The 19049-nt window shown below is 36.3% G+C and overlaps 1 protein-coding gene across 1 annotated transcript in view; it reads left to right on the plus strand.

Annotated features, from left to right (window-relative positions):
• Nucleotides 1–19049, plus strand: part of DPY19L2 (dpy-19 like 2) — a 111866-nt gene that overhangs the window by 62540 nt on the left and 30277 nt on the right. The window contains exons 10-12 of the mRNA XM_049781738.1: nucleotides 10741–10818; nucleotides 13608–13667; nucleotides 14460–14540. Of these exons, the coding sequence (XP_049637695.1) occupies nucleotides 10741–10818; nucleotides 13608–13667; nucleotides 14460–14540 (219 nt within the window). The remainder of the gene's footprint in view (nucleotides 1–10740; nucleotides 10819–13607; nucleotides 13668–14459; nucleotides 14541–19049) is intronic.

A 19049-nucleotide genomic window follows, 5' to 3' on the forward strand; every position in this document is an offset into this window, starting at 1 on the left:
CAACACTTGTTCTTCCCCTTTCCCTATTTCCTCCCCTTCTGGTATTCCCACAATCTGTAAATAATTTCTTTTGTCTTTGTTCATTAAATACCTAACATCTTCTTCCAGTGCTTTATCTCTTATATCCTTATTGACTTCTTTGTCATTTTGGGTTCATAGTTTTCTTCAATTTCTTCTATGTGACTCTCCAACTGTGTAATTCTGCTATTATGGCTTCTAAGTAGTTTTTTATTTTCTTTAGTTCTGTTTGTATGGAATCTCTCATCTTCTGTAAAAAGTTCTTCTTTGAATTGGTTGATTTGTTCATCTATGGATTTCTTGAACTTGCTGGCTTGTGATTCCTTGATTTCTATTGTCATGGCTTTCATTGCCACTTTTAGGTCCTCATCTATTGGACCCATGCATTTTGGTAGACTTGGAAATTTGCTAGGATTACTCTCTATATCTCTGGTGGCTAGCATATTCTTCAGTTTACCCATATTTCTTTTCATTTGATGTTTTGGCTTGGAGTGTTCTGCCTTCAAGTTTAAGCCCTTCTTTGTCATCTGTGGCATGCGGCTGGGTCCCTTCTCTAGAGTGCGGCCCTAGGCGCGTATGATGGCTGTGGTCACTAACCCTCACTTTACATGCCAGAAGACGGCAAGGTTTCCCTGCTCTCTTTACTTGTCAGAAAGTGTGGTTCACCTCTGCATGCCACCTTCACCTGCACAGTAATGGCAGAGCGCCACCAATGTAGGCCAGGGTCAGATTTTCCCTCTCTCTTTACCTGTCAGAAGGTGTGGTTCACCTCTGCGTGCCATCTCCCCAGCTGCAGTAATGGTGGAGCACCACTGGTATGGGCCTGGATCAGATTTTTCCTTTTCCTTTATCTGTCAGAAGGTGTGGTTCACCTCTGCACCACCTACTCCAGCTGTGGTAATTGCGGAGCCCTTTCTTCTTAGTTTTATAGAAAAATGAGGGAATATGTGGTAAAATAAAGTAATCCATGTCCTATATTCCGCCACATATCTTAATTGTGGGCCTTCCTGCATGCCAGCTACAAGGCCTTCTCATGCCATTGTTGACACACATACCATAGGTTCACCATTGCAGAAGAGGGTCTTAAGCATCCAGGTTTCTTCCCTAAAAGCAAAGTAAGATAATTAGCATTATGGTATAATGGTAAACTAATTACAGTCGAAAACAGATTACAATAACATAATGAATGAGCTCTGTAGCAGGAGTATATGGCTTGCAATTGCATATCCTATTACTATTTGTGGACATACATATTAGATTATATTAGCAAGTATAATCAAGTAGAAAATAGATTAGAATTTTTGTCATAGCATCTTATGAGCACTGCCTTCCAAGTCTAATATAGTATAGCATTGCAATGTGGAACTAGGGCAACCAACCTATGTCTCCAAGTATCACTGTGGAAAGAAAGATCAAGGAGTTATTATTATACATAGTAAAATTAAGACATTAAAATTTCTTATAGAAAGCACTGTTGTGGGAATCCATGTCTTCCAAAAACATTCTTCACCAGTTCTGTGGAAAAAGCATTAGAATATTATTATAGACATCTATAAAAAGTAGATGATTGGACACCTCAATCTAAACTCTTTTTGAAGTATAGAAGAGAATACGAGTTTTTTTTTTTTTACTTTCAGCATTCCACTTTTATTTTATTGTTCGAAAGCTATATATATTTCTTTTAGGACTCAGTGTTGTAATGACATTGTGTTGCTTTGTGCAGTTATTCTAAATACCACATATCAGTGATATCAATCTGTATTTATCCTTCTTTTTCTGGCTTCATTTAGCATTATATCTTCAAGTTCCATCCATGTTGTTGAAAATTGCATGGTGACATCATTCCTTACAGCTATTTAATATTCCACTGTATATATGTTCCATATCTTCATGATCCACTCATCTGTTGTTGGGCATCTAGGTTGATTCCAAGTCTTAGCTATTGTACTGAGTGCCTCAATGAATAGCAGTGTGCATACATTCTTTTAGATGAATTTTTCTCTATTCTGGGAATATATATCCAAAAAGGGATTTCTGGGTCACATGGCAGTGCAATTTTGAGTTTAGAGAGAACCCTCCAAGCTTTTTCATAGGGGTTGGATCAAGTAGCATTTCTACCAGCAATGGAGAGTTCCTTTCTCACAATCAGATTTTGATCATTCCTGTTATTTTTTTTTACACCAGCACATGTTTATTTAGAAGAAACCACAATCCACGGGGCTTGAGAGGCCTGAAATTTTGGGTCCAGATCGTAAAGAGGGGCTCCGGGAAGACTTGGAGCAATTGAGGGCACCCAGGGTAACGGCAGTAAATGCTGGGTGACTGTGAGCCCTGTGGCAGGGGCTGCGGTGAGGAGAGAAGGTGGCGGGAAATGGGACATGACTACAAAGGAGTGGCAGGCATCAAAGTTACAAAGGACTAAGGGATCTTACAAAAGGTTCCTTACAAGGAGAAGCTGTGACTGCTGCAGGGCAGGTCATGGCATCTTTACAGACTAGCTGACAAGAGGGTACCAGATGAAGACTAGCCAGAAGCGAGGTTTTTGGGACCACAGGAAACCCCAGTGAGTGGGTACTGCAGAGAGGAGGCCACTGACCTGAGCAGCCTGTCCAGGGAATCTCCCCTTTAGGGCCTGGGTACTCTTGAGACAAAGAGGGGCTGGGGTGGGGTCTGGAGGATGGAGAAGACAGCCCTGAAACTAAGTTGTGAACAGTACTGGAGGCAGGAAAGAATGTCCCAACTTTCTTCCAAACCTTCCACCTTTTCTATCTGAGTAATGGTGGGGGCTAAAGTAGGGATGAAGCCAAAAATGTTAAGTGTAGCAAAATAGAGGGGGTGGGGGGGACCCTCAAACCTAGGTGGGACAGCTGCAGGGGTCTCACCAGCAGGGGAAAATGTGTCTTGAGTCAGACCCAGCTCCTAGGGAGGCTGGCTCTGTCGCTAAAAATACCAGAGCCAGGAGCCAGCCCAGGTGCCCAGAGGCCAGGGACCACAACAGGGAACCTTTTCTTACTTGGATGAGCCACTGTTCCTGGTATTTTTTATATGCAACATCCTCACTGGTGTAAGAGGATATCTCATTGTTGTCTTGATTTGGATTTCCCTAAGGATAAATGATGATGAGCATTTTTTTCACGTGTTTGTTGGCCATCAGTTGGTCCTAGCGAGGAGTAATTTCTGAGTACAGACTCAGGAAAAAACATTCAGTACCGCTGTATGTGTCCCAAAAAGAAAAAGAAAGATGAAAACTCAAGTTTTCTTCTATGAGGTCTTCTGTTTAGAGCTTTTTTCCCATTCCAGGTTCATTTAGGGGAGTGGTATAAGAAAGAGGTTCCATTTTATCTGAATAGCCACTCTATATGATGTTGTTTGAGTAGACTTCTCCTTTCCCCATAGACTATTGTATTCTGGGCTTTCATGCCAAATATTAGTTACCTGTATTTTATGTTTGATTTCTGGGCATTTGACTTGGTTTTGTTGGTATATCTTATTTCCGCTAGCATAGTGTTCTTTTCATTATTAGAGCTGATCCTACCAGGAGTGCCTTGTAAATTATAATGTATCTTCCTCTTGGTGTTTTTCCTTGATTTTGATGGTGCTATTATATTGTCTTAAAAGTGATTACTTTCACTTCAGATCCTGGAGTTACATACTTGCTTTGTAAAGTTCCAAGTCTCTCACCATGGCTTGGGAATTTTGGATAACACTTTATTAAATAAACATTTTGTGCCCTTCTACTACTTTGGATTTTTCATGATTCTGATATTAGGTCAGTTACTGGTTTCACAAACTTTCTTCTTTCCCTTTTATTTTCTTTTTCCTCTGGTTAAATTTTTTCAAAGTTCCTGTCTCCTAACTCAGTGTTTTCTGTACTGCTTTGTTATTCATATGTCAAAGTTTTTTTTTTTTTTGTTTGTTTTGTTTTGTTTTTGGGCCACACCCGGTAATGCTCAGGGGTTACTCCTGGCTATGCGCTCAGAAGTCGCTCCTGGCTTGGGGGACCATATGGGACGCCGGGGGATCGAATCGCGGTCCGTCTCCTAGGCTAGCGCAGGTAAGGCAGGCACCTTACCTCCAGCGCCACCGCCCGGCCCCTCATATGTCAAAGTTTTATTGCATATTTTCATTTTATTTATGATATTCTTTAGCTTCACAATTTTATTCTCCTAATGATTTCATTGCTTAATTTCTCATTTTTATTTATCTTACTGATTATGTTATATATGTATTTTTATCACTTGTTGAATTTCCTAAATACCTACTTTTAAATTTTTATGGGTCAATCAGAATTCTTCATCTTTAAGTTTGGTTCCTGGGATATTATTTAGCTTTTTAAATTAATGTTATGCTTTCTTAATAGTTCCCTTTTTTAGTTTTGTATTGCTGTTTTTGCATTTTAACTAATTGTCCCCTCAGTTTTTACCATTACTTTTAAATAGAACATGTTCTTTATTCTTGCATTTTTCTAAAACTTTCTTTTACCTTGTATATAGCTACTTTCTCTATGTTTCTTGTCTTCATCTTTGTGACAGAATTATTAAATTATGTACTTTCAATATCTTACAGTGTTTGGGATCAAACGGAAATTTGTCCATCAGTCAACCCCCCACATGCACCTGACTATTGGGCGTTTCTTATCATCTTTGAATATTAAATAACCTCTTTTCTTCAGATAGGAAAAGGGGACAAAGGTGGTTTAACACTCTGGTTGCTGAAACCTCTTATTTCTGGAAGGTGTCACTATAACTCTAGTGTGGATTTCTCTCCTCCACAGATTCTAACCATTTTTTAAAGCAGTTTCTTGTCTACCAGGCTGGCTGTTACCACCACAGTGAAATGGAAGGTCTGGAGTACCCAGCAATTGGATCATGCTGGGAATGGTAGTTTAGCATCACCGGGTTTTTCCCAAGATTTAGGAGCAAGTTTCCTTCTGGAGTCTGGAATATAGGGGGAGCCACTCTCTCTCATGCACTTAATATTCTTATTTTCTCTTTCCCAATCTTCTCTCTCCAAGTTCTGTCATGAGTGCGCCAGCTCACATAACTAGGTTCTGGAGATAAAAAAAAATGTGATTTTTGGGGGGTTTTGTTTGTTTGTTTTCAAATTTGAAAGATTAAAAAATCTACTTAATATTGAATAGTACAGTGTAAATGTTTACACTTCCTTGAAGGATCTTGATCTCAATGCTCCTACCAGGGAATTTTAGCCACTGTGTTCCCTTGACAGGCTTCACAGTTGTTCTGGCCCTATGCTGACATGCTCAGCTCCTTGGCTCTGCTCTGGCAGGCCTCACCTTCAGGTTTCAACTGCCCAACAATCCAACAAGATTGTAGTAGAAGCCACCTCAAAATTAAAGAATGCTAGTGCAAAGTGGGTGTGCCAGATTTCCAGCCTAAAGTAAGTACATATAGTGTGAAGATTCATAAAGCTTCCATTTTGTGCCTGTAGCAGCAAAATCAAAAGACAGTAGGAGAGAGACATTGGAGCTGACAGTACATGGCACAGTGTATAGTTGTCTTTATGCCACAGCTGGGAGCTGCCATTTTTGAGAGAAAACTGAGAGCCACTGGGGCTGCCATCCTAGAGGTGTGAGTGGTAATGGCAGTGAGCCTTCCCCATCTGGCCATGATCTGTAGAGGCCATCCCCAAAATGGTATAAGCAAATGCTAAAATGGAATATTGTATAGATGTAAGAAAAGAGTAAATCCTGGGGTATCATGTTAAATAAAATAAGTCAGAGGAAGAGAATAAATACTAGATGATCTAGTTCATCTATGGAATATAGAGATGAAACAAAGGGAATAGGCAGTATTGAACAATGATTAATCTTTGACTTTGGATTGAAAAACCAATTAACAGGAGACTGGGGCCGGTGAGGTGGCGCTAGAGGTAAGGTGTCTGCCTTGCAAGTGCTAGCCAAGGAAGGACCGTGGTTCGATCCCCCGGCATCCCATATGGTCCCCCCAAGCCAGGGGCAATTTCTGAGCACTTAGCCAGGAGTAACCCCTGAGCATCAAACGGCCACCCCGGCCCAAAACAAAACAAAACAAAACAAGTTATAAACTTATAAGCTTATTTATAAGTTTTTATAAGTATAGGCCACTTGATATTCTGTTTCCTAAAATATAAGCAATTTCTCTTGTGATTGCTTCTCTGATAAATTTTATGTGGTCTACTATTCTGTTATGTATATTAATTTTCATAGGGCCAGAGCAGTAGTACAGAAGGTAGGGCATTTGTTTATTATGTGGCCAACCTGGGTTTGATTCTTAGTGCCCATGTCCCATATGGTCCCTAAAGCCTTGGTAAGGGTTATCCCTTCACTGAGAGTTTTGATTTTGGATTGTAAAACCAATTAGCAGGAGACTGAAAATGAGATTAGAAATAATACAACAACAGAACTTAAGGATCAAAAGAATCCACTGATCCAAAATCCACAAAATAAACTATTGTGATATTTAAGAAGGCTGGTATAAATCTGGATTTCAACAGTGTTGGTCTATGAGAGAAAGGAAACAACAACTAACAAGTGCCACACTTCAGTATCAGAGTTTATTTTATTTAATCCCCAAGGAGTTCATTCAGATGGATATTGTTAGCTTTCTCTACAGATGAAGACACCAAAGCTGACAGATAAAGCTATTTCCAGAGCACTGGCATTTTCTAGAGAACCTTGCATAGTGGGCCTTCGAGACTTTTATCAAGGTTACATACTTGGCTATCTGATATACTTAAGCTATACTTGCTGAATGCCTCCCACTTTCATGAGCATTAATACAATATACTATATTTGAAGACTACTTCTGTACTTAAACTATAAGCCTTCATTACTGTGCAGTTGCATTCATAGATTAGACTTGTGACACATTTGTCATAATTAGCATCAATATTCTAATAAAATAAATTTATAAACTTTATTTTCTTTACTTTTTTTGGATTTATTTATAGAGACCAATGTGAATTACAAGTCTTTCACAGTTGTATTTCAGGCACATAGTTGTTACCCCCCACATAAGGATACACGCACCAGACATGGCTTTTGCCTTCCTGGTGCAGTGTCTAATTTTCCTCCCAAGAATTATCTGCCAAAAGGCCCACTCAGAGAAGTCAATTATTGACCCTTTGCGTGGATTATTGGCTATAATTCTAACACGGCTGTGACATCACATTTTCTCTTTATTTGAATTTTGTCTCTTTGGCCACTACAGAAATTCGGCCTTAGCTATCTTGCAGTCATTAAAGGAATTTCAGTACCAAAGCAAGCTGCTAAAAGTTCCCTGCTGGCTTAGCATATTTGCAACTTAAAGTCCAGCCAGCTCTCTTTTTCTGTCAGCCTTCTCACTTCCAAAGGCCAAGTCAAAACATAACATCTTCAACACAATGGGCTTCTCTCCCTGCTTTTGAGCTTCAAAGCAGAACGATTTCTGTCTTGGGAACTCTCCCTGTCACTTTGAATACCTGCTTGCAAACAGTGTAGAATTTGATTATTTCACTAGGTATAATTATTGTATCCCTTTCTTTAGTGTTATTTTCTTTCTATTACCAGATCATAGAAAGTGGGTCTTAGCCCCTCGCTGGAATACTATTTCCCTCAGGTTTAGAATATTTGTTATCAGGAGTAAACCAGGATTCCTGCTATCCCTTAATTTACATCAGTAATGACACTTAGGGCCAGGAACTTCTTTGATATGTAAGAATTTAGTCTTCCTTTTATCCTCTCACTCCTAACTGAAACCTATTCTAAGGTTACTAAACACCCTAAGCTATGTGTATTTGTTCTGAAATCAAACAATGTACATTGCTTTCCTTTCATGTTATTACTGCCTCTCTTTTCCCTTTATATACTCCATTGCCTATAGATTAAAATTTGTCGCACCCTTGCCAGAGATGTGTTGACCCCACACATACTGCGTGTGGTATCATTATTTCATATTTCATATTCGTCCGCTTCGTGTTTCCGCTTATTCCCAGTGAGAGTTTATCTGACCCACTAAGGTTTTGCTTAGGGATGCAAATACATCCACAGCACATAGTGATAGTGAATTAGGGCCATTCCCACCACCAGTGTTGACCTCCCTCCATATTTCCCAGCATGTATTCCATACTTCCACCCTTAGTCCCTGGGTCTACCAGTGTAATATGTCCATTTTTGTGTATAGCTTGTTAGAAGTTGGGTCTCTTGATTCTGCTGTCATTGACTTTGGTTTGGGTATTAGGGCTGACCATTTTTGATTTCCACTCAATGCTCCTGAGACTGCTTGGCCCCTGGGTCCTACCCACTTTTTTTTTTCTTTTCTCCACTTGTAGGAAGATGTAAAAATATGAGGCAAGATGATTCATGTTCTTTGGTTATGTAAAATAAAAGGCAGGAGCCTCTATTTAGAAGCTATAAATAGAGTGCCAGGAAACATTCTGCTCAGTCACCTTTGTCAAAGTCAGTCTTATGTAATTAGAGATCTTGGTTTTGGCACAGATACTAGGACAGAGGGTCTTATGAAATTCGTTTTAAATGATTTTGCTTTTTTGTTGTTTATTTTGCTAACTGGAAGTGTAGTTTCTTTACTTCCTCATCCTCTTTAAGATGAGAAGAATAGGCTTACCTTTTTTTTTCTATTTTGGTGGACCACTCTTAGTGGACCACTCAGGGCTTACTCCTGCCTCCATCTCAGGGATCATTCCTGGTGGTGCCCAGGGGACTCTATGAGGTAAGGTGCCAGGGATAGACTCTAATTCAGACATATGCGAAACAGATGCCCTATCCCTTTGGCCTTCAAATTTGTTACATCTTTGTATTCATTTCTATAATTCAGTGTAGTGTCTTTCATATATTTTTCTTTGCTTTGTCATTTTATGATTGCTTCTAAATGTTTTCTTCTGACCTACCTCCCAGTTCAACACTTGTTTTTCTGTGAACAAAGAACACACAAATACATGGTGTGCATACTATATATGTGTGTGTGTAAATATACATATACTTATACATGTGTACACATATCTATGTAGATGTATATATAGATATAGTTTGGGTTTTTTTTTTTTTGGTTTTTGGTTTTTGGGCCACACCCTGCATTGCTCAGGGGTTACTCCTGGCTGTCTGCTCAGAAATAGCTCCTGGCAGGCACGGGGGACCATACGGGACCCCAGGATTCGAACCAACCATCTTAGGTCCTGGATCGGCTGCTTGCAAGGCAAATGCCGCTGTGCTATCTCTCCGGGCCCATTTTTTGTTTGTTTGTTTGTTTGTTTGTTTTTTGCAACACCTACCTATGCTCAGGGATCACTCCTAACTTGTGCCTAGGGAAACAAGAGAGTGTGCCAGGATAGAATGAGGTTCAGCTGTGTGTGAGGCTTAACTCTTGTACTATTTCTCTGACTCATTTAACCTAATTTTGAAACCCAATTTTTAATTTCTCAATGTGATTTTCTATTTAGTTGAAATTTATCAGTTTGTTTACTTTTTTATGCCTTCCAGTATCATCCTGGGATTCTGAAGTTCTACTTGGCATTTTCATACCCATATAAAACATGAATTCTGTGATGAATGAAGCCAGAAAGTTTTTGAGTGGTTTGTGAGAGAATGGTTCTTACAGTTTAAGGGATGGTTAAGAACTAGAAGACAGATACACAGAAAGGTGCAATGGTTAAGAACTAGAAGATAGATACACAGAAAGGTGCAATGTGTTTGTTATCTGACTCTTTACATAAAATGTTTAGTGACATCTGTCCTAGGCTCTTTAAGGTTCCATTACCTTCTGTATCTGATTAATCTGTTTTTGTGATGCTCAACATTGGGGTGGGCATTGAGGGTTTATTCGTGGTTCTGCTTAGGGTTAACTCCTGGTGTAGCCCGGAGGACCTTGTGTGGTACTGCAGGATGTGAAACCTTAGTTTGCTGCATGCAAAACAAGCACCTAAACCCCTGAACTGTTTCTTCCCACCTTATTCCATACTATACTTTAAATGTTACAGATTTAATTTGACGTAAATTGACACTTCTAGAGAAAATTTAATTTGCTTACTATAGGCAAATAAAGGCTAAAATCTTGAATTTCTTGCGGCCTGACAATTAAGATGATTCAAAGATTTACTTCTACCATTCTGGGACTACTTTATTTTCAGATTTTTGAGGTTTTAGATTTTGAAACTAAGCCAAGCCTTGGGATTTACCAGGTATCCTGTTGTAGTTGATTGACAATGTTTCATATTGTTTCTCAGTGCATGGTAGTTCTTTGATTTTGTTGCGATTACAGATCAGGATATCTGGGGGAAAGGCTCGAACATGTCATTGTCATAACTGCACAATTTTTTCTATCCTCTATTGGATCTTAGATTCCTTATCATTTTTGTCTTGTAGCTTTATTTATTTATTTATTTTGATACTGTTTATTTCTTTGTTGATTCTATTTTGATTGAAGATCAGTATCTGGGAGAAAAGGCTCCAACATGTCATTCTCATTACTACCCAATTTTTTCCATCCTCTCTTGGATCTTAGATTTCTTGTGATTTTTGTCTTGTAGGTTTATTTATTTATTTTGTCTATAGCTTTCCTATGGCTTTTAATCTTTTTTCTTAGATATTCCATTTCTTGTAAAGAAAGTGATTTAAGTTACTTTGCCTGTCATTATTAGAAATATAAAACTATACTCTATATTTACTTTGCTTATGAGTAATGATACTTCCTATGTTCTTTCTACCTTCTATTTTTTATATATTTTTTTCAGATAGCCTCATTGTTTTTCATGTTTGTTGTGGGATACATTGAGCCAAGCAAATTTCAGAAGATCATTTACATGAACATGGTAATATTTTAATGCTAATATTTCAAGTACGGAATAAGATCTCAGGTTTTACTAAACTGATTATGTTTTATTGAATATATATTTCATGCGATTTTATATTTTGCTGATTATATCAAGAATTAAATTTAATTTAAATTATAGATGCCATTTTGTAGCAGATATTTTCACCTAGAGTATATTTTACACTATTGTGTTTTTTAGGAAATTAATTTTTAATTTATTTGGTTTATAAATAAATATTGATTTCTTGTTACATCCTGTCAACTCTTGTTATTCATTGATGTTGAAATTTTTTTAAATAATTTTTATTGTGAGACCGAAAGTGAATAACAAATCTTTCACAGTAATATTTTAGGTACATAGTGACAACTGTGCTTTTAAATATTTACCCTACTCCTGAAATTAATTTCCCAAAATCTGAGATTTAAATTTTTTTTATTTGTGGGCTGGAGCAATGGTGCAGCAGTTTGCCTTGCACGTGACTGATCCAGGATGGAATGCAGTTCGATCCCCTGGCATCCCATATGGTCCCCCAAGCCAGGAATGATTTCTGACTGCATAGCCAGGAGTAACCCCTGAGCATCACCAGGTGTGGCCCAAATATCAAAAAAAATTTTTATTTAATTAAAGAACTATGGTTTACCAGTTATGAGATTTAGGCATATAATATTTCAACATGGATTTCGCTACCAGTATCAACTTCCCTCAACTAGTGCTTCAAAATTTCCCATACTTCATTCCCGCCCTTGCCTGCTACCTTGACAGACACATTATACAAAGTTTAATAGTTGCAGACCTATATATTGAGATCTGAGAATTTATACTTTCTTGAGTATTAGACTGTAAATTATATAATTTTGCAATTCTTGCAATTTTTAGTTTCTGAACAAATCTATAAAAATACAGAGATAAAAATTTTTTGATGAGAACAAAATTTTTAGTAATAAATTGTAATTAGTTTAACAAAATAATATTAAGAAAAATAGTACTATTAACTATTCTTATTACATTACTCCATTATTGAGTCAGAAACAATTATTAATAGGTTTTATTGTCAAGTACTATGTAGAGAGAAAAAATTAAATCCTGCTCCACAGCATTTCTGGTACTGAAAATACATAGAAACCCAATGGTAGATTGAAATTTTATTATCATTTTTGTAAGGTATATTCTCAATTTTATTTCTATATATAGTTTGTAATACAAGTAGCATATAGTCATAGATGCCAAGTATGCATTAAATTTTATATCCCCAAACTAAAAATTTTGCCTTTTTCCTCTCCAATTTCAGGTTTCTGTTCTCCTGTGTTTTGTACTGATGTTTGGAAATCCAATGTATTTATCTTCTTATTATTCTTCATCTTTGTTAATAACATTTGTAAGTGTTTGTTGAACTCATGGCCATTATTATTGACTCATCAAATAACAGGTTACTCATATAAAATAGGTGTCAAAAAATAAATAGGGCCCTTTCCTGATAGTTCACATGAAAAAGATTCCCCAAGTTATGGTCTATCTCTGCCTTGTCTGAGAAAAATAATAGTATGAAGTTATAATTAGTCTTAAGATAGGAAGACTTTCAACATATGAGCTATTTATGATTTAAAAAATCAGCTATTTTCTTCTAAATTACCTCAGTAAACCAACTGTTTTTTGATTAACACTGCCACTGCCCAAAGCATTTTTGAAAACACCATGAATTACCATCAAAGAATTACCATACCTTAAAGAATAATCTTAGTGGTTGCAAATCTTCATTACTCAAGGTTGAATTGGACTTTTGTAAATAGCCAGTCTTGTGTGTGCAGAGGGAATTTCTTTTATTATGTTTTTGTGTTCCTGGGGTATATCCCTAAGAATGTTTTTGCTGGGTCATATGGAAGCTCAATTTCTAGCTTTTTGAGGAATGTCCATTTTGTTTTCCAAAAAGAATAGACCAATCTACATTCTAAATAGCAGTGAGAATCCTTTTATCCCTGTATCCATAATCAGCACTAGTTGGTTTGTTTTTGGGATGTATGCTAGTCTCTGTGGTGAGAGATGATATATCATTGTTGTTTTGATTTGTATCTCCCTAATGATTAGTGATGTGGAACATTTTTTCATGTGCCTTTTGGACATCTGTATTTCTTCTTTGAGGAAATATCTGTTCATTTTTTTCTCTCCATTTTTTATAGGGTTAGATGTTTTTTCTTTTAAAGTTCTTTTATTTTAATAATATCCTTATTTGGGTCTGAAGCGGTGGTGCAAGCGGTAGGGTGTGTGTCTTGCACACTCTAACCTAGGATGGACCTCGGTTTGATCCCCCGGTGTTCCATACGGTCCCCCAAGCCAGGAGCAATTTCTGAGCGCATAGCCAGGAGTAACCCCTGAGTGTCACCGGGTGTGGCCCAAAAACAAACAAAATAATAATATCTTTATTTAAACACCATGATTATATACGTGATTGTAGTTGGGTTTTAGTCATAAAAAGTACACCCCCCAGGCCCGGAGAGATAGCACAGTGGTGTTTGCCTTGCAAGCAGCCGATCCAGGACCAAAGGTGGTTGGTTGGAATCCTGGTGTCCCATATGGTCCCCCGTGCCTGCCAGGAGCTATTTTTGAGCAGACAGCCAGGAGTAACCCCTGAGCAACGCTGGGTGTGGCCCCAAAACAAACAAACAAAAAAAAGTACACCCTCATTCACCAATGCAACATTCCCACCACCAAGGTGGAAGAATCTAAGTGTTAACTTGTATCATTACTATAAAATACAGATACTAAATTTGTTTTATTTTTCTCTGTTTTAGGTGATAATTCTACAAAGAAATAAAATCCAAAAATTGGGATCATCTGAGCTTAGTTTTTGGGTAAGGCTCAATATTTATAAAACATATTTAAACTCATTTTTATTTCTGTAAATTAAATATAGATAATATATTAATATTTTGATTTAGAATTAATATAAATTTAATATATAGTTACTTGCATAGGAAGGAAATGTAAGCTCAGGTTCATTGAATGAAAGGAGAAATTTTTCCTGGGACATCATTTTAATACTACTTCTGATTTATTGCTTTGCTTTGCTTTTATTTTTTTTCAAGTTCTCAAACTATTGCATTTATTTTGAATGGAATTCTTCGAGTCTTGTATTTCTTTAATCTCATTATCATTCTTGTAGTGTTGTTGCCTTCGAAACCTTATTCAAATTTTGCAGGGTTTTGTTTTGTTTGATGTTTGTTGTGGAATCACATTAATCAATGCTCTGGACTTACCTAACTCTGCATTCAAGGATCACTCTTGGTGGTCTCAGGGTTGAAGATTGGGATGCCAAGGATTGAGTCTGGTTTGCCACATGAAAGGCAAGTGCCTATCCACTGTATTATCTCTCTGACCCCAATAAATAGGACTTTAAAATATTTTCTCTGACTTTGGATATATAGAACAATATTGTTATAATTATTGTATAGCAGAGTCATCAGTTTCAATCCATTGATTTTAAAGAAAAGTTTCTAAATCAGTAAGTTTCATTTAAATATTATGACAAATATATTAACATTGTTAACATTTCCATAAGTTCTTTATTAATATAATTTAATTTTAACTGGGTAGTGTATAATTTTTAAATAAATTTTTATTTATTTCTGTCTTTTTATTCCTAGCTAATCCAAGGTTTTGCTTGGCTGTGTGGGACAATATTTTTGAAATTTATTACATCTAAAATCTTAGGTGTTGCAGACCATGTAAGTACTTTCTAATTAAAATATAAAGTTTCTATCAATATACATGTTTTGCTGATGAAAATATCTACCTCTCATTGTATCTAGGTGCCTTCTTCATGTACCAAAGCTAGTTATTTGTCAGAATCAGAGCTAAAACTATAAAATTATGTTCTTTATTTCAACAAACCAAGGAAAATGTAGAAGTCAGTATTGACTTAGTCTTGTAGAAAAAAATAAGATTTTATTAGTCATTTAATATAAGTTAAAAATGCAAATAATGTGTTAAAATAAATAAAACATAAAGAACTTATTAAGTTATTGGTATATAGTATCATTAATATTGTATTTATTATATTACATGGATATGTTAATTATTAATATATTATAATATATTATAATAAATAATAAGTTAAAATGAAATAACTGCACACTTATTGCAGATAATAAGCATTCTGTGCTTATCTTTGAAATATAGAACTCTTCATCCCTCAATTTACTTTTATTTATAATTATGGACTTAAAGTATTATATAATGTGTTTAAATGTGTGTATTTGTAGAGACAATCCAAGAATCCAAGAATCCCAATAATCCAAGAATCCCAAGAATGCTCAGAAGCATAGGGGGCCACCTTAATGAGTCTTATCCAATGGGGCCAGCACTGCGCACACACAAGTACCCAACTAGTCCCTGCAGAGTCAAGGGGCCAGGCCACAATGTTGTTTTGTTTGTTTGTTTTTGTTTTTGTTTTGTTTTGTTTGAGGGGAGTGGTGTCAGTGTTGCTTGGGGAATCATGTGAAGTACAGAATCACACCTGGGTTGAATGCGTGTTAGACACGCACTAACTACTGTGCTACGCTCTGGACCCTGATTTCCTAGTTTCAGCCTTGTTTGTAATACGAAAAAGAAAAAGTTGAAAACATGAACTGCTTGTCTTTTGTGGGTGGTAGTCATATCTGAAATATTGAAGACTGGCTTTTTACAAAGTGTTTCCTCTACTTAAGTAGTTTAAGGATAAGAAAACAATGCATGAATTTACTTTTGGATTTAAGCAGTTGCTGTTTGAATAGAAAAATGTATCATACAATAACTATTATATCTTCTATTTAATCCTGTTTCAAGTTGAAATTATTTACATTTTAACTGTGTTATGGTAATACAATCATGTTAGTTCAGGTTCTATTACTATACAGTATAATGGAATTTGCACAGATGTTCATGTAAAAGAAAATTCCAAATGTAAGCATTTATTTGCCCTTTTTTGTACATACTGGTTTGTTCGATTTAGTTTCTATTTTCTGGTCCAGATGATACACATTTTTTCTCTGATTATTGTTCTCAAATTTTTATTTGTATGTTATATTTTTTAATAATGATTTTTATTTTGACCAAAGTGGATTACATATCTTTCACAGTAATATTGTAGGTACATATTGGCATTGGATCAGGGGAATTCTTACCACCAAAGTTGTCCTCCCACCACCCCTGTTCCCAGCATGAATCCCATATTCCTCTTCCTTACCCCCAGGCTGCTAGTATACGTGGTCCCCTCTGTGTCTATCTTGTTGTAGATTGGGTATCTATTCTGTTGTCATTGGATTTGGTTTGGTATTTAAGTCTGATCGTTTTTATTACTACTTACTGATCTTACGACTGTTTGGTTTTGGTGCCCTCCATTTCCCCCCACTCAAATTGAAAGGCAGAACAATTGGTTCAAGTTATGTGGCTCTGTTTGTGGAAAAGAAAAAAAAATATAAATAAATAAATAAATAAATAAATAAATAAATAAATAAATAAATAAATAAATGGGGTAAAAATCAACCAAGAAAAGAATGGGTGGAGTCCTTCTAGAGGCTATAAATATTAATTTGAGAGAAGTAAAAAGGAAGAGAAACACATCAACAGGGGGCGGAGAGATATCATGGAGGTAAGGCATTTGCCTTACATGCAGAAGGACAGTGGTTCAAATCCAGGCATCCCACATGGTCCCCCGAACCTGCCAGGAGCGACTTCTGAGCATACAGCCAGGACTAACCCCTGAGCACTGCCTGGTGTGACCAAAAAACAAAATGAAAGAAACGAAAAACAGAACAAAACAAACAAAAAAAAGAAACACATCAACAATACAAAAAAATCAAACAAAAAAATCAAAACAAAAAAATTCAAAAACAGCAATAAAGACAAACATCACACATTAATCACGGTCCTGAAATAAAAACAAAACAGAGCATTAAAATGAAAAAAACAACAGCAACAACAATAACAACCACCACCACCCCCCAAATTATTTTGTGCTGCTTTTATTTTCCTCCTGCATAGGCACAGTAAATATTGGGGAAATTAGAAAGGGAATTCCCTTGGCCTAATAGATACGGGGTTTCTCTGCCCTTGAAATATACTGTCATGGGAATAACTACTGACTCCACACATGTTCATTTACTCTCCCCTAGTTCCTTTTGTGGTGTATGGAACACTTCTGTTCCATCATGGATGATAAAATCAGACCCCTGTATCTAGAGATTTTGGTATCTGCATAGGTCAAAGAATGGAGTCTATGATGAAGTCTTTCTTTACGGTTCTAGAAGTTCTGTTCCATCACTGTTGTTTTAATCGGTCTTCTGTAGTTGGTGGTCTTGGCTTTTGCATTGATCCTAGGATGAAACCTAGGATAGAGTCTTATATTATGTTTCCAGAAGACCTGTTCCATTGCAGTTATCTCAGTCAGACCTCTGGAGTTAGAGATCTAGGTTGTTGTGCAGATCGTAGGTCAAGGCCTAGACTAGGGCTTTATTTATTAGTCCCAGGATAAGCTCTGCCTAGTCATTGTAATCACCATCAGTCTTTTGTAGGGAGCGATCTTGGCTTTTGTACAGAACAGAGGATGACAAGTCTTCTGACTTCATCCTATCATTAGATGATGAGATAAGACAACCTGCTCTTATCTCAAGATGTTGCCATTTCCTCATTGTCATGCTATCATATCGAACCTGTCATATGTTTGGTGTCAGAGCAATATTAAGAATGCCCTTGAGGGAGTTTGGTTCCTAGAGCTGTTGCGAAGAACTGTATCGGTTCTGTGTCTGGGATCTAGGGTTCAGGATTGGCTGGTTGCTGTCTAAACACCTGGAGTCTAAGTTGGGCCCACATGACATATGTTCAAGGTGGGAGGTGCCCCTGTATTGTAGAGAAGTATGAGTTCTTATCCCTAGTAGATAAGAGCTTGTTTCTATGTGTAAAATTTCCCCTTTTGTAGTATGTCTTTGCAGGAAGAAATGGTACTATATTATATTGCTGATGCATTTGGGGGTGGGAGTATCAGGCTCCCTCCTCTTTGTTCCCTGGTTTTGACCTAGAATATGTTTTTGTACCAAAAAGAACCAGAAGAAGTGAAGTTAAGGAAGTGAAGAAAACAGAATCAAGACAGAAAAAATATATACATATATATACATATATACACATGTTATGCTTTATGAGAAACCTTATTTTGTCTTTTTATGTTGTTTATTTACTAAGTTAATCTGTTATTTGTTTTACTTATCCTACATTGTCATACAACTTCTAAAAAAATCTCTTCAACACATACTTTGCATGTACTCCTAGCAATCTTTAGTGACTTATTCTGTATATAATAGAATATAATTTGGAACTAAAATGGCTTGGTCAGATTTTTCGTAGTCAAAAAAATCAAAATTTAAAATTTTTAAGTCAAATTAGAAAACACTGAGATTTGAAAAATTAAGTAAATTCTAAATTATCTTTGCTGCTTATAAATTCTAGGAACCACAAATAAATAAAAGTCACTAATAATGATCAGAGTTGTTATAATTTTGTTTTATAAATAATAAATATTTAATGTATGTAACTTAATTTAGTTAAGGTTATATTTCAAATATCTTCTTTTGTTTTCCTTCTGAAAATGTGGTGGAAAAGTAATTGTCTCACCAACATTAGTAACAATTAAAAGGGATGGAGAGGTGACTCAAGTGGTTGAGAATGAATGTTGAATGTGTGAAGCCCCGAGTTCTATCCCTGGCATGCATGAACACCTGAGTATCATTGTTGTGGTTTTGAGCAACACTAGGAATGGACCCTATATGAAGGAAAATGAAAGAAGAAAGTAGGAAACAAGAATGTTATATTTGGTTAATGGTACTTTTAAGGTCTTGGAGATCAAGTAACTAAATCTCTATATGCTTAATTGTCCGAATTCTTACAAAGCATAGCTCTTAGATTTAATGCTTACATATAGGTCTAGAAGTTAAAATGAATCAAAAATTTAATCAGTATATCAGATTTTGTGAGTATTGCAATGCATAAGTTATTTGTTCATGATTTACAATATGGAGTTATCTGAATTGACATGAAGTTTTTTTTCCCTTGACAACTGAGTCAGTCATAAAACTTCCTTAAATTACATGACAAATGATATAACTCACTTTTACCATGATAGTCTTCTCTGCCTAGTTTTTGTATCTCTTTCAGCTTTTTATATCATTTTCAATTTTCTTTATAGTATTGTATGATTTGCTGTG

This window comes from Suncus etruscus, chromosome 10 (genome assembly GCF_024139225.1).
Source record: "Suncus etruscus isolate mSunEtr1 chromosome 10, mSunEtr1.pri.cur, whole genome shotgun sequence".
Classification (NCBI taxonomy): Eukaryota; Metazoa; Chordata; class Mammalia; order Eulipotyphla; family Soricidae; genus Suncus; species Suncus etruscus.